Source organism: Hemibagrus wyckioides, linkage group LG09, assembly GCF_019097595.1.
Source record: "Hemibagrus wyckioides isolate EC202008001 linkage group LG09, SWU_Hwy_1.0, whole genome shotgun sequence".
Lineage (NCBI taxonomy): Eukaryota > Metazoa > Chordata > Actinopteri > Siluriformes > Bagridae > Hemibagrus > Hemibagrus wyckioides.
In genome coordinates, this window is record NC_080718.1 from 3,288,742 (window position 1) to 3,310,047 (window position 21,306).

The 21,306-nt window shown below is 36.2% G+C and overlaps 2 protein-coding genes across 4 annotated transcripts; both read left to right on the forward strand.

Annotated features, from left to right (window-relative positions):
* Positions 1-1,713: 1,713 nt before the first annotated feature.
* Positions 1,714-5,171, forward strand: gja1a (gap junction protein alpha 1a). Of its 3 annotated transcripts, none has more exons than XM_058398156.1 (2): positions 1,714-1,927; positions 2,162-5,171. In XM_058398156.1, the coding sequence occupies exon 2, from the start codon at positions 2,281-2,283 to the stop codon at positions 3,355-3,357; it is 1,077 nt and encodes a 358-aa protein (XP_058254139.1). In that variant the 5' UTR covers positions 1,714-1,927; positions 2,162-2,280; the 3' UTR covers positions 3,358-5,171. The 3 variants fall into 3 exon arrangements, with proteins under 3 accessions (XP_058254139.1, XP_058254140.1, XP_058254141.1); XM_058398157.1 differs by having other exon boundaries at positions 2,220-5,171; XM_058398158.1 differs by having other exon boundaries at positions 2,258-5,171.
* Positions 5,172-13,783: 8,612 nt separating this feature from the next.
* Positions 13,784-15,834, forward strand: fabp7a (fatty acid binding protein 7, brain, a). Its single transcript, XM_058398423.1, has 4 exons — positions 13,784-13,940; positions 14,166-14,338; positions 14,554-14,655; positions 15,542-15,834. The coding sequence occupies exons 1-4, from the start codon at positions 13,868-13,870 to the stop codon at positions 15,590-15,592; spliced, it is 399 nt and encodes a 132-aa protein (XP_058254406.1). The 5' UTR covers positions 13,784-13,867; the 3' UTR covers positions 15,593-15,834.
* The last annotated feature ends 5,472 nt before the right edge of the window (positions 15,835-21,306 follow it).

Genomic DNA, 21,306 nt, shown 5'->3' on the forward strand with positions numbered 1-21,306 from the left:
TCTTTCTTTTCTCTGATCTGTCTTTTTTCACTTTTTTCTTTTCTTTTCTTTTCTTTTCTCTGATCTGTCTTTTTTCACTTCTTTTCTTTTCTTTTCTTTCTTTTCTCTGATCTGTCTTTTTTCACTTTTTTCTTTTCTTTTCTTTTCTTTTCTTTTCTTTTCTTTTCTTTTCTCTGATCTGTCTTTTTTCACTTTTTTCTTTTCTTTTCTTTTCTTTTCTCTGATCTGTCTTTTTTCACTTCTTTTCTTTTCTTTTCTTTTCTCTGATCTCTTTTTTCACTTTTCTTTTCTTTTCTTTTCTCTGATCTGTCTTTTTTCACTTTTCTTTTCTTTTCTTTTCTCTGATCTGTCTTTTTTCACTTTTCTATTCTTTTCTCTGATCTGTCTTTTTTCACTTCTTTTCTTTTCTTTTCTTTTCTTTCTTTTCTCTGATCTGTCTTTTTTCACTTTTCTTTTCTTTTCTTTTCTCTGATCTGTCTTTTTTCACTTCTTTTCTTTTCTCTGATCTGTCTTTTTTCACTTCTTTTCTTTTCTCTGATCTGTCTTTTTTCACTTTTCTATTCTTTTCTCTGATCTGTCTTTTTTCACTTCTTTTCTTTTCTTTTCTTTCTTTTCTCTGATCTGTCTTTTTTCACTTTTCTTTTCTTTTCTTTTCTCTGATCTGTCTTTTTTCACTTCTTTTCTTTTCTCTGATCTGTCTTTTTTCACTTTTCTTTTCTTTTCTTTTCTCTGATCTGTCTTTTTTCACTTTTCTTTTCTCTGATCTGTCTTTTTTCACTTTTCTTTTCTTTTCTCTGATTTGTCTTTTTTCACTTCTTTTCTTTTCTCTGATCTGTCTTTTTTCACTTTTCTTTTCTTTTCTCTGATCTGTCTTTTTTCACTTCTTTTCTTTTCTCTGATCTGTCTTTTTTCACTTTTCTTTTCTTTTCTTTTCTTTGATCTGTCTTTTTTCACTTCTTTTCTTTTCTTTTCTTTTCTCTGATCTGTCTTTTTTCACTTCTTTTCTTTTCTCTGATCTGTCTTTTTTCACTTTTCTTTTCTTTGATCTGTCTTTTTTCACTTTTCTTTTCTTTTCTTTACTCTGATCTGTCTTTTTTCACTTCTTTTCTTTTCTCTGATCTGTCTTTTTTCACTTCTTTTCTTTTCTTTCTTTTCTCTGATCTGTCTTTTTTCACTTTTCTTTTCTTTTCTTTACTCTGATCTGTCTTTTTTCACTTCTTTTCTTTTCTCTGATCTGTCTTTTTTCACTTTTCTTTTCTTTTCTTTACTCTGATCTGTCTTTTTTCACTTCTTTTCTTTTCTCTGATCTGTCTTTTTTCACTTCTTTTCTTTTCTTTTCTTTCTTTTCTCTGATCTGTCTTTTTTCACTTTTCTTTTTTTCTTTTCTATGCTCTGTATTTCCTTTTCTTCATGCTTTTTTTTGTCATTCTAAATTCCATGTTACGTCTGTCTCGTCTTCACATTTTATTTTAAAATTCTATTATTAAATTTCCTTTATATATTGATTTCTCTCTCTCTTTCCCCATTCTTCTTTCTTTTCCTCTCCTCTTCTCGTGTTTGTCTTTTTGTTGTGTCTCCTCTCGATCCTCCAGATGGTGCTCCTTTCTCAGCTCTCAGACTGTTCTCCCAAAAAAAAAAAATCCCTAAAAACCCTGGCAGTCTGAACACATGTACAGCTACCCGTTCGGTTAACGGAGTGTGTGTGTGTGTGTGTGTGTGTGTGTGTGTGTCAGTCAGATGACCACAAACTTTTTCCATTGCGCCTCAAATCTTCCGTATGGCTGGAAAGTGCCACATTTAGGCCTGCAGTCCATCAAAAAAGCTTCGTCTGACACACTTTCCTTCACTCTCATCCCTCGGGCTCTGTTTTTATCATGATTTGAAGACGTTTTTTTTTTCCTTTCACAGACGTGGAAAGAATTCTCAGGTAAGACTTCAAACCTTTCCGAGCTTTTTCTTTAAAGCAAGACGAGTCAAAGACGTTGCAGTGGTTTATAAAGAATGTGGAAAAGTTTAGTTGAGGCTGAAAATATCTTCTCTTTAATCCACTGGACTGAAGGAATTTTAGATTACTTTGTCATTCTGATGTTTTTTTTGTTTTTTTTATAAAATAGTGGAATGGATTTTTTTTTTTTAAAAAGAGAACTTTATTATTTGACAGGACAAAGAGGAAGAAAGGAATCTTTTTTTTCTGTTTTTTTCTTTTAAACCACTGTTAGAATTGGCACATTGATGACGTGGTGCTGATTTTGACCAGACCCTCGCACCCTGGTTTAAATCATGGGTGACTGGAGCACCTTGGCGAAGTTGCTGGATAAGGTGCAGGTGTACTCAACGGCTGGAGGCAAGCTCTGGCTCTCCGTCCTCTTCATCTTCCGGATCCTGGTTTTGGGAACGGCCGTGGAGTCAGCATGGGGCGACGAGCAGTCTGCGTTCGAGTGCAACACGCAGCAGCCGGGCTGCGAAAACGTCTGCTACGACAAATCCTTCCCCATCTCACACGTGCGCTTCTGGGTCCTGCAGATCATCTTCGTCTCGGTGCCGACGCTCCTCTACCTCGGCCATGTGCTCTTCCTCATGCACAAGGACGAGAAGCTGAAGAAGAAGGAGGAGAGGCTGAGGAAAGCCGAGAGGGAAGGGAGCAACGTCCACGCTCGCCTTCACAAAATCCAAGCCAAGAAGTTCAAGTACGGTTTGGAGGAACCTGGAAAGATCAAAATGCGAGGACCTTTGTTTTATACCTACATCGTAAGCGTGGTGTTGAAATCTGTATTCGAGGTGGCGTTCTTGCTCATACAGTGGTACCTTTACGGATTCCGTTTATCGGCCGTTTACACGTGCGAGAGGTTCCCTTGCCCGCATAAAGTCGACTGCTTCCTGTCACGTCCGACTGAGAAAACCGTGTTCATCATGTTCATGCTAGTCGTGTCGCTGATCTCGCTGGCTCTTAATGTCTTTGAGTTTTTCTACGCCATCTTCAAGAGGATGAAGGATCACTTCAAAGAGGCAGAGAAGTTGCTGGACATGGACAATGCTATGAGGCCCTGTCCTGGAGAAGACCTGTCCAGCTACGGGTACCACTGCTCGGCTCCCGCGTCAAACCTGGGCTACAATTTGGACACGGCTGACAAATCCAACTCCTCGGACAATTTTGACAAACAGGCCAACGAGCAGAACTGGACTAACTACAGCACGGAGCAAAATCAGCTCGGTCAGAGAGATTATTGCCCGTCTCAGACGTTTGTGTATCCGCAGAAAATGCCTCTGGGAAAAGACCTCATGCTTCTTAAACAGCTCGACCCTCGACCCCAGAGTCGCTCTAGCAGCCGTGCACGTCCTGATGACCTGGACATCTAGGAGTTTAGACTTTTTTTTTTTATTATTATCCTATAAATATCAAAACACTCTTTAAAAATGTTCTCATTGATGTGCTCTAAATACTGTGAGCTACAAAAGAAATACATTAAGGCAATTCCATGCAAATGTACTGTATTATTATTATTTTTTCTTGTAAGCAATTTAACCTTAATGTTACGTTGCATTCTCATTATGCACATTATTAGTCTATTCTTAATTCTTGCCATATCAGTTGTTTTACACAAACATCTCTGTGATCTCTAGAGTCTGTGAAGGAGCTATAATGCTTGATTTTTCTACGTCATGATGGACCATAAACTAAAGAAATCAATCCGAGGCTTTTCAATTTTTTGGTATTATTGGGGTTAGCTGTGATTTAGTAAAACTTTAGAATTTGCTCTTAACAAAAAAACAACAAAAAAAACAAAATGGAATATTCTGGGTTTCTGTGGAACACTTGAGTGCAACAGCACCCAATAGTTAAGAAGTGAAAGGTGAACCTGGGGCTGATTTCTTTCTAGCCCAGACTGTAGATTCATGCAGTAGTGATGACTGAAAGGGAGATCTTTCCTAGATATTTAAGAATCTTTTGATATTTTCACATCTCAACGAGTCAAAATGTCGACAGACTATGAACATCAAAACAAATCCAAATTACACAAAACCCGTCCATTAATGGAAGTGATTTGGGGTTTAAATGAAAGTATTACAGCTGATCTCTCTACCATATTTAGTACGCGAAGGCAATTCGGCATGAACCTAGAGGAGCATTACGGATTCAAAATGCTTACCTTGTGTATTTGTGTAATAGGAATAGCTTGTAATCATCCTGTTGATGAAATCTTATGATTAGTATGCATTACTCAACCCTTATCCTTCCACTGTTAAGATACAGAGGCTGATTAGATTTCAGCCTTTGCTGTATAATCAAATCACAGCTCTTCAAAACAATCTGATTTTTCTGCATGATGCTCCGCAAGGTCGCACTTTAATTCTGCGTAACAAGCCTGAGTTATAATCTTCACATCAATTTAATAACACTGGAACTGCCGAAAATTGTCTTCATCATTAATTAGCAGGAGCTTTAACGTACCGTTAAGAGAAAATGCTTTGTAGCCATACAGATAAGTGACATTTTCAGAATTTTAGTTAATATTTCTATGTTAAGGTCCATAAAACTTTAATTTATTGAACATTTATTGAATAGTTCAATAAATAATTTATTGAACATTTATTGAATAGTTCACTTGAATATACCATGAGTTACGAATTCAAATATGCCAAAATAAATACAACTAAATTATCAAAAAGCACATTTTAATACTGAATACCTGGAGACCAGAGCTTGAAGCTTTTTCAACATTCACTAATAGATTATTCAACATTTTTTAGTGAATAATATTTTAGTTGACTTTAAAACAAATGTCAATTAAAGCGTGTGTTAACTTTATTATTTTAGCACTACTTATGATTTTTTTTAAATGCATTTATCAGATTTGACAAAGCAGTAAATAATATAATGTTCTGCAATTGGACCTTAATGTAAAGCGCTACCATTTTTATTAGTTTGTTTTATTCATGCATTAGGTTTATTAATGCATGTGGGGGGGGGGGGGTTCAATTAAATTAGTGCTGCCCAAATTGCATTATTATCTTCACAATAGAAGTGGTTTTATTGAGTAAGTGCCTTTTGATTGTACAGTGTTGTACAATTCAGGTTACTTTCATGTTCAGAAACCAGTTTTGCTTAATGTGTGTTTCTGTTTTATGTTGTTTCTTTTTTAAATGCAGTGTAAATATAATCCAATAAATAAGAAGTAAGGAAGAAGGAAATAAAAACAGTTTTATATAATGAAAAATTACTTTAAAAAAAACCTGCATTTGAAATCCTTTTTCGAAGCTTCAGTTCAAGTTTAAAGTTTCTTAGTAGTTAAAAAATAGTTTATCATTTTGCCGATAAGGCGAAGACATTGTAAAGCAAAAAAAAAAAAATCGAAAATTTATACGAAAACTATTTGCGTGTTTAAAGAATGTTGAGAAACATGTTTTAAAGATGGCTGTATTACAACACAGTCTAGTTTATATGACTCACATGTGAACTGTGTGTATAATCTGTACTTCATGTTAGGTCTGAAATTGGACTTTTTCAACACAAAGAATCTTTCATAAAGCTATAAGGTTTTTTAATGTTTTTCCACTGAGGGAACGCAGCCAGAATTTCCTCCCCGAAACCAGTGAGTAAAAGTAAAAATGTCCACCCGACTCCGTTCGCTCCTTTTCATTCACAGTTCAGCGCCAGTGGCGTGTAATGTGAGTGTCATAAGACTGTTTCCGTGGTTCAGTAATGTCTCTTCTCTAGTGTGAACGTTTCAAAAGGCTCTCTTGTGAATCCAAAATAGAAATCTGAAATGAAAAGGTCAAAAAAGTTTTCCCAATACTCAGAGTTTCCTATTTATCCGTGCAGCTAAATGGAAACATGTGTGGGAACAAAGCTCTGTCAACCACATGGGGTTTGTTCCAAGGGGAAAAATAGGCATTTGAACTATGTGTTTAGAATTCATTCAGCAGTACATAAAACGTTCTAGAAAAATCTGTCAACAAATTGCATTAAGTATGTGACAAAGGAACCTGATTCAAAAGCTAAAAACTAAACAGCCAAACACTTTGTAAAAAAAAAAAATCCTCTCTTTAAAATATGTGGACTATGATATATCTGAAAAAGTTATGGTGGTCAATGGTGCAAACTTAGCTGAAATAGTTTAAATTACTTAATAAGCTTTGTCTTGGGTAAGAAAACCAAATCACTTGAGATGTGGTGCTATGTAGGAAAATAATCACCAACAGTGTGTTGTGATAAAGCGGAATTACTGATACCACTCAAAGTATTTTCCTACGAAAGCCCTTGGCGACACTGACAGTTGTGTTTTTTATTAAAAGATGATCGTCATCTAATTTTGTCTGTGATATAAAAGTTACTCTAGCACTAGTAAACATTTCACTCCCTCACCAGTCTTTCTTATATCTTTGGGTGCATCTCAATCAGCTCCCTAGTTCCATACTCAGGACGATTATCCAGAGAGTTGGCCATTTGGACTTCTGTCTCAGTTGCAAAATCGCTCCCTAAAAAAATGCCCACAATGCCCCACAAAAACCAGGTAGCATCAGTGCAAACTATGTTCCATTACTGAAGCCGGCCAACTTGAATAAAGTGGCAGTGTACAAAGGTAAGTAGCTTGTTCTTGTTGTTGTTAGCGATTGCTAAACGATCTTTAACGTTATTTGACGTTCTGTAATCAGTTTGTTTGAAGTGTTTAATGAGTTTAAAGAATCTGCTAGGCTACAATGCTGCTTGAAGGATGTCCCAGTAGTAATGTTCTCCGAACAACATAAATGTAGTAAGTAGCAACATTAAAAAAATCAGTAGCTTGCTATTGCTGTTAGCTCTCAGATCATTACTTATGTTAGCGACTTTTAACATCTATATGTGGTTTGTTCGAGTCTAATGAGTGTTTAATGCCAGTTGGGATGTCATGAGTCATAGAAATTGAGCCTTTGTCGTATACACGATATACTGATTCACTACCTGTGAAGCTGACTGAAGTGCACCATTTCCCTTTATGTTAATAAGACAAAGAAGCAGCAATCACAAACCTTTCTGTCCTGAAGCCTTTCCTGTGACAGATCAGTTAAAGTTTCAGCTTTTACCTGTAAGTTGTTACCATAGAAAAGATAAAGAATGACTGTAAAATTGATTTGTCTTTTACCTGGAGCTCAGTCGATTCAATCTGATTAATCAGATTTAAGAATTCAATAATGTTAAAAATTCTTTTTGTGATGGCTAGGATTTTTTTTTTTTTTTAAATAAGACAATATGCCTTTTAAGAAAGACAATTCCTTTCGAGTTTCTTCTTATTAAATAAGTGTGGGACCTTTGCTCTTTTAATTTCCTTTGAGATGAATTACCTTGAAGAAGAAATCTGAGCTGCACTAAAACTGGCTTGAGGGAGAAAAAAACAAACAAAATTGCTAAGGAAAGATTTGTGTTGTGATGGAATGCTGCATTTGGACACGGAGTTCAGAGAGATTTCTTGACTTTCCTCATTTCTTCATGAATGCAACATTTAGGACTTAAAGTACGAGATCAAATGGGATCTGTGCAGATTGCCCAAACTGATAGATGGATATTTCTTTGATAATCTGCCCAGAAGTATTTAATTTAAGTTTTATAGAATCACTCACAATTGACTTTGATGACTAGCAGCAGTAAATCTAGGGTTTGTGATCCCTTATGATCTTAAAGAACTCTTTAGACTAAAAAAAAAAGCAGTATATCCATTCAGATTAACTACTAGTAATATGGATTGATGGAGCTAACTAAAGTTTGGAAGCTGTTTTTTCCTCATCTCAGAAATCAGATTAACACAAAGACACTGAGGTACGTGTGCATTTGTAGAACGGGGGCAAAAATTTGTGTCATACTGTATTGAACGACTAGCAAAAAATTTGGCCAAGGATTCTAGAAGTTCAAAAAGGTGACTTAAGGGCCACCTTAAGACGTTTATTGGTGATTCTTAGAGGACTAGCAAGGTTAAGGACTTTAATGTCTTAAAGATTCTTGTGAATCTGAGGTCAACTCAATAGTTGAACGAAAAGCATACAAGTTGCCATGAAGAAGCAAAGCTAAGGCTGATTTCTTTCTAGCCCATATATTTATATAGATTTCCCATAGTCATGTTTGATTGGTTCAGATTGTGAAGGAGAAAACACATTGAACCTCGAGGGTTAATGGGTCCAGTCAAGTCATGTTGTAGCAATGGTGTGAGGTTGGAGAACTTAGGGAAGTCTTGAGTAAAAGTCTTACAGCTGCATTCTTGATCAGTTGAATGGGTAGGATACCCTTAATACTCCCTCACCTAGTTCTTGGGTTGAGCAAAGTAGTCAGCTATGCGATATAAGGTGAGTGCATAATGAGGGATCCTACACCATTTGTTTACAGCAGTAGGGGAGATGTACATTGTCCATTTCACCATACAGGGGCAGACCTTCAGCCTCAAGTGTGGATAGAAATGGACAGATCTTTCTCATATTGCGAAACTGAGTATTACTGAATCAGGATAGTAATGTGAGGAGAAAAGGATAGTTGGCTGTCCAGGGTCCCAAAATTGCTTGCAGTGACAGATGCAGCCATTTATGATGAGACAGACAGATATCAGGGGAAAAAGAGGTAATGAACTGAGTGTCATCAGCATAGCGGTGGTATGGAAATCTATTACAGGATATGACCCCACTTATAGAGTAGGTATAGCCTTGTGAGGGAACAGCAGAGTGTCTGCATGGAGCAGATCCCTTCTATGCCAACTGGTATGGCCAATCATCCAGGTACAGTAAGATCCAACATGTCAGCACACCTTACCTAGACTTACCCCAATATTCCTGAGAATGGACACAAGATTCTTGTGAGGGGTGATAGCTGATCTAATGAAATGAAACTTAGTAACATCCAACAGGACTAGTTTCTGGTCAAGACAGGTTAGAATTTTAATGGTCATTTTGGGTAAGATGGATACAATTAATAGAATAGTTTATGGTTGATCATTTTTAGAAAGAACTAGGGTATCCAGTGTGGCCTACTTCAGGACTTGCTGTCTTGATGACCAGAGGTTATGGAGTCCTTAGGATGTCAATGATGTAAGGGAGGAGGTCTTAGCAGATGGATCTGGGATTATGGTAGGAATGAAATCCAGTGGACAGGTGGTTGGATTGTTGGACAAGAGAATCTACAGGAGAAAAGTGTTGTGGAGATCAAAGCGGGTAGAGCGGTTCTGTGATGTAGGAAAGATTTTTGTTGATGTTCTTAACAAACAATTTGGCAAAGTTCTCAGCTATCAAGGAGGAGGATGGCAAGGGTTGAGATGTTATGGATCAGATGCAGATGCTTCCAGCCATCATACAAAAGAACTTTGACTGAAAAGAGAGAGCGCCAGCATCAAGTTTTGATTTCCTCTACTTTCTCTCTTAAAGCTGGTCTTAATTCTCTCTGATTCCTGAGTAGCATATGCAGAAAGGGCTAAAACTTCTCTGTTTACCATGTTTGGTGTTCAGAAGAAACACGGCACTAACCCAGAAAGACATAACAGGCTTGGAACATTCGAAACAAATTAGAAATCGTGAATGCAGATGGCTGTTTGCTTTCACGTGTGCGTGAGTGAGTGTTACAGTTCATTTTATTATGCCGGGGATTAGACATTGTGAGGCATTGCTCTATCGTTATATTTTCACCGTTGAATGATTGGTCGATATTAGATGTCAGTCATCGCATCGAATACAACCGGCTGTCACTAAAGTACTTGAAATAGACAGGGAGTCTTTGGTTATGTGCGTGAGCAGAGATTCAAGTCACAAAAGCAGTATTTTTCAATGGAAACCATCATTTCCAAACTGTAACATCGCCGTTTTAATCGTAGCCAGTCTCTTTGTCTCTTTCTTTTTGGCAGCGTGTAAATCACAGCCAGCCGGACATGCCATTCTGACTAGAAGCCTAATTGGAAACAGCACAGTCTGCTTCTGCCTGAGCATGCTTACACTTAGCAGTGAACAAGCGCTTAAATAAGGGGGATTGGACTGTGTCAAACATAGCCAAATGGCTCATATGTAATCTTGGTTACATTAATCACCACATTGATGTGTCTATAAATAACTACCGCGTAGTAGTGAATGAATTCTTACTGTACGTATATATGTGAAGGAAAATAAACAATGACGGGCTAAAATGTCATTCTGACACATTAAATTCTTGCAGCTTGTATTGTAACATGATTCGCAGACATTTTTTTTCTGTCAACACTAACAAAAGCAGGACGCACTCTACTGCCTTGTGGCTGTTGGTTCTGAGGTTCAGCTCGGGACAACTCGTTCCGGCATTTAGTAAAATCACATGACTCGGTTCAAGGCATGGAAGATGTCAGAGATGTGGATTATAGCGTGGTTAAAGTGAACTTAGTCTTACCCTAGACTTTTTATTTCCTTGGTGCACTTTTTAAAGCTGCAACAGCCTTTTTTTTGGAACTAGTATAAATAACCTGGACAGAGCCCAAAACAGCTAGACAATTTTACTATGTGAAAAAACCTCCAAGAAACTTGACAAGAAATCTTGTAGCTGCCTGTGGTGATACTTTAAATGAACTTTCTCCTGTAGAAGAATGCAGGTGACGCTAGCTAAAGATGCTACCTAGCTAACACCAGTAGTGACAGTCAGATAAAAACTTAAGGTGACACTTAACAGCACGGTAAACGCAAAGGAAATCTTTGATTAGGATCACCATGAGCCAAATTTCACGTTTATTGTATTATAACATTATTCAGGTCAAGCTAAAATGCTAACACATCCAGCTATCTAACTGGAATAAGTGGTGGGTTCAAGGACAAAAAAAAAATGTTTTACTTCAGCTGCTTACCTCTACGCTTGATCAATCATAACTTAAGCACCTTTAAAGAAAATGTACAGTTTTGCATGATGTATTTCTTAGCTTTTTTTTGTTTGTTTTGTTTGTCCTGGAGCTAGCAGGCTAGTCAATCTAACCGGTAAAATCCATCCCGAGTTTATATACTTCCTTAATTTTTTTATTTTAAATAGAAAGTAGCACTCCAGAGATATGCTATTACAGAAAAACATTTTTGATTATTGTTGTCTAACGTCACAACCTAAAGTGTTTTATTAGATATATATCATGATAATTTATTTATTTATTAATAGCTTATTTATTTCTGCTATACTTTAGAAGGCCAGAATGATATCAGTCTGGAGAAATTAAATGAAAGTCAGACGCCTAGCGCATCTCAGCTGCTCTGCTACAAGAATATAGATATGTTAGATACTTCAGAAATCCTTATTTTATTACATGACATTTAAATTGACCTGCATTTAAAGGGCTTTACATAAAAAAAAAAAGAAATCAAGAAAGAGAGTGAGAAAAGTGAGAGAGAGGGAAACTGGGGGAAAAGCATACACAGAGATAATACACAGATATATATATATACACATAGAGAGAGAGAGAGAAGATGGGGAAAAGCAGGATAATATACAGATAGTGGAGAGAGAGAGAGAGAGAGAGAGAGAGAGGTTATGACACATATATTAAACATACCCTGAAGTCATATTGTCATATCCCTATTCCTTTACTTCTCCCCCTCCATTTTTCCCTCCATCAGAGAGAAATTGTACTTCACTTGTTCACACCGTAGTGTGTGTGTGTGTGTGTGTGTGCGTGTTTGTGTGTGTGTATATAAATGGTGATGTGTCTTATCCTCAGTGACACCGTGTAAGTTCAGCATGTTCCTCCTTAACACTTTTTCTAACTGCACTAAATTCCTCACCATATATGAGAAAAAACCTGTCTCCAACCCGATCTCTAACTAAATCTCATCTTAAAAAAAGATTCTCATCTGGGGCTGTGAAATGAGTTTGCCAGCTCTCTGAGTGATCTTTTCGTCGACACATTTTTTATTTTTATTTTTTTTCATTCCTGAGATGATATCAAGCAGGGTGTCCTGGGTACTTTTTCTGAGATAAGACTGACATCTAGTGGATTTTAGAGGATGTGTACCAGTCGGTCGGGTAATTTGGACAAAGAGTAAAAAATAAAAATAAAAAATAAGCAGATTTTTATATTGTAAAATGAATAATAATAATAATAAGAAGAAGAAGCGAAAAAATATTTTATGGTTAACTTTATTTTTCTTAAATCCTCATGATTTTTGTAAATAAATACATAGCGCAATAGAGTGCCATTTTCAATTTCCTCCAGAAACCTTGTGTGAAGCAAATATTTACATTTCAAATATGCTGTAAATATAATAGTCAGACAATGTGTTACACTGAAGGGAAATTTAGACTTTTTTTGTTTTTGTGAAGACAAAATAAATTCTGTTTTGTTAAGTTTAACTATAGACATGTTTAAAAAGACAACAGTCTGCACCACAAATGACCAAAATATTGAAAAAAATATATAGATTTCAGATATCTAGACATCTGGACATCTAGGAGTAGCTTATTTGCACCATTTGTGGTTCATTATGTTTCTCCATAATTCCACTTCCCCAACGTTATTTGGGTCCTTCTGAGACATTCTCAATTTTAAAATCCTCCATGGTTGAGTTATATGTGTTTTGTGTGAGATAAAGGAACTCGTGTGGAATTCAGAGGACACATGAGCACTTCGATGTCAGAGATTCTTGAGACAGAGATTAATAGCGATATGAGATGATACCACCGTATCTGTCATGATAGTATTTGATCTGATGCAACACAAAAGGCTACAATTTTAATTCTCCAGGAAATGAATCGACATTAGGTGATGCCACTAAATGTGATACAAAACCACATAAACCCATTATATCACACTTATAAGGCTGATACAAGAATCGATGATTATTATTTTACACTTTTTGTTTTTGTGTCTAATATAAAGTATTTAAACACTGTATCGACTGATATTTCAATGCTGCGCATTTTGTAAAGACTCCTTTTACCGGCAGGGGGCGACATTCACCTGTGTAGATTCATTTGGATTGGATTTCAGAGACCGAAGCGTGGACAGACTGGTAATTTGGGTTGATTTGAAGCTTGATACATGAAGGAATTTAGTTGGTGAAGGCTTAACTTCAAAAAGATTTAAAGTTATTCAAATGAAACATATTTCTTGTTCTGTGTGTATAATGTGGGTGATGAGTTCAGTAGGATGTTGTGTTAAATTGTGAAAAATAATCATAATTAATATAATTAATAAATAATCATAATTATATATATCTAGTGCATTACATTGGATGTAAAAAAACATGTATATATGAATATATATATATATATATATATATATATATATATATATATATATGAATGTCTGTGTATAAAATATGTATGTTTAAAATATGTACAATATATATATATATATTCACATATACATGTTTTTTTTTACATCCAATGTAATGCACTAGACATATATAATTATGATTATTTTTCACAATTTAACACAACATCCTACTGAACTCATCATTATAATGTTTATCGTCTTTTACATGCACATACAAGAACAGTTATTTCTACATTCTTAATAACAGTTAAGAAGAGTTATTTAGGATTGAGGCTGTTTTTTTGTTTTTTTTTATGGAAATAAATCAACATGCAAGTCAAACAATCAATTTTACTTTTACTTTATTTATTTATATATTTTGCCCAAGCATGCCTGCAACAAATAATTAATATGCACTTAAGCTTAAATGGGTTAAACACGCCATTGTGACACACTTATTGGATTATTATCAGTGCTGGTTCTCGCCATTTATCTGAGCCAATCACTACTCGGGGAATTCCTGAACCCATCCAATCAGAAGCAGAGGGCTGTAGCTCCGCCTTCTGTGTAGTATTAATTACACTGGACTTTTACAGTTTGTAGTCAGTCTCCTGTCTCTGAGCCATTTTTTTGTGTGCCGGTGGACTCACACTTGAACTTTCAACATGGTTGATGCTTTCTGTGCGACCTGGAAACTGATAGACAGCCAGAACTTTGATGAGTACATGAAAGCACTGGGTAAGTCATTATTATTATTATTATTATTATTTTAAAAGATAATAAAAACAAAATAATCTTTTTTGACGTTTTTAACTTGATAAATGATAACCAAGACCAGGACTGATGAACAACAAAAATTGTACATTTATTACTATTTATTAATAATATACACAGTGCAGCTTTAGGTTCAGCTCAAACCGCTGTGATCGATCAGTCTTGTGTTCATTTCTAAACATTTTCCAGGTGTTGGCTTTGCAACAAGGCAAGTAGGAAATGTCACCAAACCCACAATCGTCATCAGCCACGAAGGAGACGAGGTCACCGTTAAAACGCTGAGCACTTTCAAGAACACTGAGATCTCCTTCAAACTGGGAGAAGAGTTTGACGAAACCACTGCAGATGACAGGAATGTGAAGGTTAGACCCTTAGATGTTTCATTCCTTCATTCATTTTAATCTTGGTGATAAATATTTATGCATCATACTCAAGAATCCAATTATAGTCTGAAACACAAAATCCTAGACGAAATCACAATGTTTTCTTATGTGCATAGAATAACAATGTTTAAGAAAATGGGTCACAAAATAAATAAGCAGTAAATCACATTGTGTACATTCATCTGTTCTTACAGTCCACAGTTAGCTTGGACGGAGACAAACTTGTTCATGTGCAGAAGTGGGACGGAAAAGAAACCAAGTTCGTCCGAGAAATCAAGGACGGCAAAATGATCATGGTAAAAACAAAAACAAAACTTCTCTTCGTTGATATCAGAAAAATAGATCATTTTTCACTTTATATCTTATACATTACAGTTAATAATGTACATTGATATCCACCAGCTCAGTTAAATACGCCTGACTTAGTATGCTCTCTTGCAACATTTCAATAAACATGAACACGAGTCTTGAGTACCAGTCATCCATCCATCCATTGTCTATACTCACTAATCCTAATTAGGGTCATGGGGGTCTGCTGGAGCCTATCCCAGCGCACATTGGGTGAAAGGCAGGGGTACACCCTGGACAGGTCACCAGTCCATCACAGGGCCACACATATAGACAGACAACCAGACACACTTGAGTACCATAATATTAAAACAATTTGCAGTGTTACAGAGATAGCTGTTGGGATGGATAATTAGTGAGAGTCTCCAGTGTTCAAGCTGTTTAATGTAAAAAGTAAGAAAACAAAAATCTTTGTAACAGAAAGTTACTATACTACAAAAGGTATATTCGGATGGTAGAGTATGTGCTGTATTCGTGTTCAGATAGAAACCCAAAGTGGGCGTGGCCTAAGTACCATGGAAATACCCAAAAATAGTTGGAAGGAATCCCAGGAGGTGAAAATGTCAGCATTGTGAGACCGATGTGTGAAGTCGGATCCCAAGATGTAAACAGATTTGTCACCTGATTTAAATAATAACCAACCCTGACCAGGCGGTTACTAAGGCTGAATAAACCGAATCCTTTACACCTACTGTATGTACATGTACGTTACATAGACACGGTCCTTTCTTAGTCCATGAACTAGTAAATTTAATGTCATAGTTCTTACTTGTGAGTAGATGTATTACACACAACTAATAACATCATCACTTACCTTTGGTTTGTCCTTCGCAGACTTTGACCTTCGAAGGTATCGAAGCCGTTCGCACCTATGAGAAGGCGTAAAGATCCAACTCAAGGATGCTTCAGTCTACTCCTGGCAACTTGACAATGTCCGAGCAGCATTCATTTTTTTTAAATTTTTTTTTTTTTACACAACCTAGACTGTTCCAAGTCATGGGACATGTTTTTTTTTTTGTTTTGTTTTTTTATTGAACTGCTTTTTATATGAAAATAAAAGTGAGTAATGGAGATCTGATCACTGAACGTTTGTGTAAAGCTGACTCAAATAAAAAAACCTGAAAATATCCTGCGTTTCTGCGTCCTACTTCTACCCACTGAGCCATTTTAAAGTCACTGACACAAGTCACACCGACGGTATGAAGCTCCATCAGATCGTTAAATAGATAAGAATCAACATAATTACTCCCATCTCTTCAATGTAGTTACTTATTAACACGGAGATACAGGAGAGATGGAGAGTCTAAAGCAGTTAGAATCCTGGCAACAACCTTGACAATTATAGACATAATTAAATTATGTCTATAATTGTCAAGGTTGTTGCCAGGATTTTGCTGTTTTAGAAGAGAAAGAAACACAGAATGAAGCTGAACATTATGTCCTCACACACACACACACGTTATTAGACGCTCACTGATCCAGTATCGCTTGATGTCTGGTTAAATCTCTCAGAGACTATGATATAAGTTAAAAAAAAATAAGATAGGGGATGTCATGGTTGGGGTGCCATCTCTGTGCAACATTTACAACTGTGTATCTAGAGTAAAGCAATATGACATTTTAAACACAGATAAAGACCAGTATCCTTCACAATAATCTGTAGGTTTCACATAAATCACCTAAAATATAAAAGAAAGAAAAATCTACTCCCTCTTCCAGTCCACTGTAACCACAGCTATTATTATTACACGTCATGAGACATGGAAAATACTGTAAATAATATTATTTTTCTGTTAACAGGTGAACTGTAGGTGAAATGTTCTTTTCCAGTCATGCATTGTAGTTTATCACATTTTCTGGTTTAATAATATTCAAATTGTTCAAGAAAATTGTTGACGATGATCACAGGAAGAAGAAAAAGCAAGTTGTAATATTTCTTTATTCCAGCAGTTGTAAAGCACTACTTATCTCATGGGTCTTGTGATGCTCTTTACGTTTCCAAGCATGAATAGAAAGCCGACTGAACGAGGACGTGAAAAAAAGGGCTTATTTCTATGCAGTAAGTAGTTTACAAGTCACTTTTTATGGAGCATCTGACAGCTGGTGTGGATTTGAACTCTACTTAAATCAGACTCCCGTGTAGAACTAAGCTTTTGGTATGAATTGAGCTTTATTGTTCTCATTTGTTACGGATAAAGTCGTTTTTATCTGGTCAGAATTTGGGTGAAGATGCCCTTGTTTGAAGATTGTATATAGGTAGATAATCCGGTAACCATCAACCTAATGGAAATCATTATATATTATATATATTTCAATCTGTACGTAGATTTATTATCTTTTATATGCACATAAAAGAATAGTGAGTTACTGAGGATTGAGACAGTTTTAGTTTATTTTTTATGGCACTAAATCAACATAATAAATCAAACAATTCATTTTATTTTATGTTACTTAATTTAATTTAATTTAATTTAATTTTATAAAAAATAAAATAAAATACATTTGAAGTATTCTTCAGAAAATTTCTGCAATTTTCCTGCAGATGCAAAAAAATAAATAAATAAATCTTGAGATATGGTAACCATGGTAACCTATGCATTATTTCGAACAGTTATGAATGTTGTAATTAGTTATTTATTAACGCTAAACCAAAGCAATCTTGATCAATAGAGATACAGCCTCAGCAGAGATAAAGAACGCTATTAATAACGCCATGCAATAACGTCTAATTATGTAAGTAAATTGCATATAGTGCATTTACTCAAGTAATAATGATTACACGTAGGGCAGAAAGAGATTTTGGACTGGTTTTAAAACCACAAGGTCTTATGACGGTGCATTTCTAACGTGTTGCAAGCCCTTTGGTGTGTAATGTTATGTTATGTTCAATCTTATTATTATTATGTCCTTATTCTTTATCAACCCAAAGAACTCATTAAAATTCCATCAGAAATTTGTGAGTGACATGGCTGGGTACTTGTAAAAGAAATAATGCAGATAATTATAAAACTGATGAATAATGAACAATTACTGAGTATTTTTTTAAATTTCTAGTTAGTTAGTGGGCCTTTTTTTGATGTGGTCGTCTCCTGTTGTATCCCCTCCCTCTCAAATTATGTCATTTTGTGCATTCTGAATGCTTTTCTGCTCACCATGGCTGTAAAGAGTGATGCTCTGAGTCCTGACCATTCTTTGACTGTTCTCTGACCTCCCTCATCAACAAGAGATTTTAATCTGTCTCTGTCTATATGTTTTTTTTTTTTGTTTGTTTTGTTAGTTGTCTGCACCTTTTTCTGTAAAACTCTACAGACTATTTTGTATGAAATCCCAGCAACTTCCGAAAATTTTGTCCAGTCCATTTGGAACCATGCCTCGGTCAAATTCACAGAGGTCGCATTTCCCATATTTGGATGTTTGATGTAAATACTGATGTGTATTTGCCTGGATTTATGCACTGTGCCGATGCCACATGATTGACTAATTGCACAAAGGTGCAGGGGGTTCCTATTAAAGTGGTTGGTGAGTGTATCATTATTATTTTTAAAAGCTGTGTGCCAAAGAAAACTTTTTTCTCTGACTCTATTTGCAGTTTGGTATGCCTTACTCTCTTTGGGTGATTTTTTCTCTTCTTTTTTCTTTTCTTTGGGCAGTTAAATTTGCATTTCTTTTCCAGTGCTTCAGTCATGCTTTGAAAACAGCCTAAATTCTGGACTTTGGCTTTTGTTTTGCACATTGGCAACTAATTGAAAAGAAAAAATAAACCCTCCATGACCATTTAGTGTTAGCCAACTTTATCAACTATTGAGTGTGCTGAAAAGGGCAGTCTGGGAGAGGACAAGCTGGCCTCTGTTTAATGCGTCTTCACTTGACATCTGTGAATATAAACTGGGTTTGTGCTTATGGTGTGCACTCGGTTCAAGGGGAACGACCTGTGGTAACCTTTGCTTGGCATGAGGAGACTCATCTTGGGCTTGGAGGTAATCACATAATCTCACTGTCATTACGTAGGAGTGTCGTTCCATTGATCTGGTTCAGACCTGGCCAATAAAAATCGAAATATGAAAAGTGGATATTTAAAGCATGAACAGGGACTTTTTTTTTTTTTCCAATCAATTCAATCACAATCAATTTCTTCCAGCTGAAATTCTATTGACTTTTTCTAATTTGCACATCATTCATGCAAACGAGGCATGCGAATAATATGGGTTTGCATGTGGTATAAAACTAAAAAGCTTTGGATGGTTTATACCTAGGGCTGTTACAAAAAATGCCGGTAGTCAACGTTTTGAGAAATTTGAGCAAAACGCAGATTTTCAGAAAAAGTTTGCAATGTTTGTCCATTCCATTGTCTGTAAGGTTCATAATGACCTATAACCTATATACATGAAGAGGATATACAGCATATATAACACATAGCATAACTGTTTCAAGTGGGTGGAGCTTAAAGCTTTACAAAGCTATAAAATAATACAGTACAACAAACATTTTCCTCATGAGGTTTTCATTTTTTTCCCCTACAAATAACAGACTTTTTATATCTAAAATTGTCATTTCTATGTGTAGTGCCTTCTATTAACATATAAATGTCAAATATCAGCTCATTATCATGTGTAATACTGTTTCCCAACCCCAGTTACTCAATGCACTATGGAATGTTACTAGCGTGTTGTTATCTCACAGCAGGCTGCTAATTCAGTCACAAAGGCACAGCAATTGGACTGGAAGCTAATCGGCTGTAGTTTTTCAGCATTCTGACCGTCAAACACAGTGGCTCACTGCCCATAATAACACATTTTAAATGGTCCATCTGTTAACCTTAATATGAACTTGTCAGTAGGATTAGCGAGAACATGATTGGTTGTAACACAGTGGCCTGCTTTTGAAGCGATGCCAAATGTGAGCGCTCATGTCATCGTTATTATTTGGATTGCTTGCTAGTGGACTGATGTGGGATGAATGAATGTCAGCTTGGCCCCAAATACTGCGATTTTGTTTCTCGGCATGCAAACGCTCAGTAGGAAGTGCTTTATCCTCTCTTTTGTGAAAATTCATTCACCAAAGTATGTGTAGAGGAAGAATGCTTCAAGACACAAACATGCAAACAGCAAATCAGAAACCACACAACAGCAAAAATACTCAAAATGAGTAGGTTCTTACTGAAAGTCCCGTGATTGTAGTAGATGTGTAGGACATGCTTGTGAGGCTGTCACACATATTGCACTTTTTTCGTATGTTATTTTGTTCGATTGGCAAGAATCCCCTCACGTTATTTACATGTTATCATAAAATGAATGATTTTTACCTCAGAATCAACGTAATATTAATGCAGCTTTACAATGGTCTCCTACTTATTGGAATAAAATTGGAATGAAATCTTTAAACAAAATTTTTCTGTTTGAGACATTACTTGGAATCGAGATGTTTGCAAAATTTGTGCCAATACAACCAGTCAGTTATTAGCAAAAGACTCTCATGTCTTCTGTGGCAGCTATCAGAATTGCTTTCCTTGATCTTTTTTTTCTCTCTCTCTCTTTGCATCCCGCTGCTCTAACTTTAAGCCGATTTTGCCTCCTCTTCATGGACTGAGAGTAGTCCGTTCTCTTGCAGCCAATAAGCTTTGAGCCTGAACGTGACATCACTGTCAGATGATGCTCTCGCCAAGTGGCATGAAAGGAACGAGCCCCCTTTATTCTTTCTGAAAAGAAAAGAGTCAGTGGAGGTCTGGGAAAGCCTAGAGCTGCTTGGAGTTTGCCATGGGAACTACTAACAGGGAAGGAAAACTATTTCCATCTGACAATGGACAGATTGTAGTCGGTCCGTCGTTCCAGCACCAGAATGTGTGGGTTTGCAATGGGAAAGTCTTTAGTGTAGTGGCACTTATTATTACACCCAAGCCTACAGTGATTGATGAGAGTGATAATGAGGTTAGAGACAAGATATTGCAGCACAGAGCTACTGATATTACCTATTACTGATAAAATCACTGATTTTTAACAAACACTAACAAAAAAAACAAAAACTTTTTGCTCAAGAAAGCAAAATATAAAGTCATTTCATTTCAAGCATTTTATATAGAGACATGGGTGCCATGGAGGCTGTCTGGTGTTACGTGCAGAAAGAGAAAGAAAGTGTCATCTAAGAAAACATTATTGTCTTTCTGCTCACGGCGGTTGTAATGAGTGAGTTACCCTATCTTTCTGGTCACTTTCTGAACCAGTTCTTTTCTTTTTTTTCCATCAGTGAAGTGTTCCTGCCTGCAGACCTACTGTTCACTGGATGTTTTTTGCTTTTCAAACCATTTTGTATGAGGTTGTTGTGTATGACAACACCAGGACATCAGCAATTTCTGAAATACCCAAACCAGCACGCATGGCATCAGCAACCATGCCATGGTCAAAGTCACTTGGGTCACTTTTCCCGCTCATTCCGTATAGGTGTTCTGTACAGGTGTTCCTATTAAAGTGGCCAACGGGCAAACCTCCAGTGAGGTGAGCATCTAATCAGCAAAATCTAATACACTTAATCTTGAAAAATGTTTGGAACATGTTAGGCACACACAACATCATTTCATTTAGACTAAAATATGTTAGATGAAACAA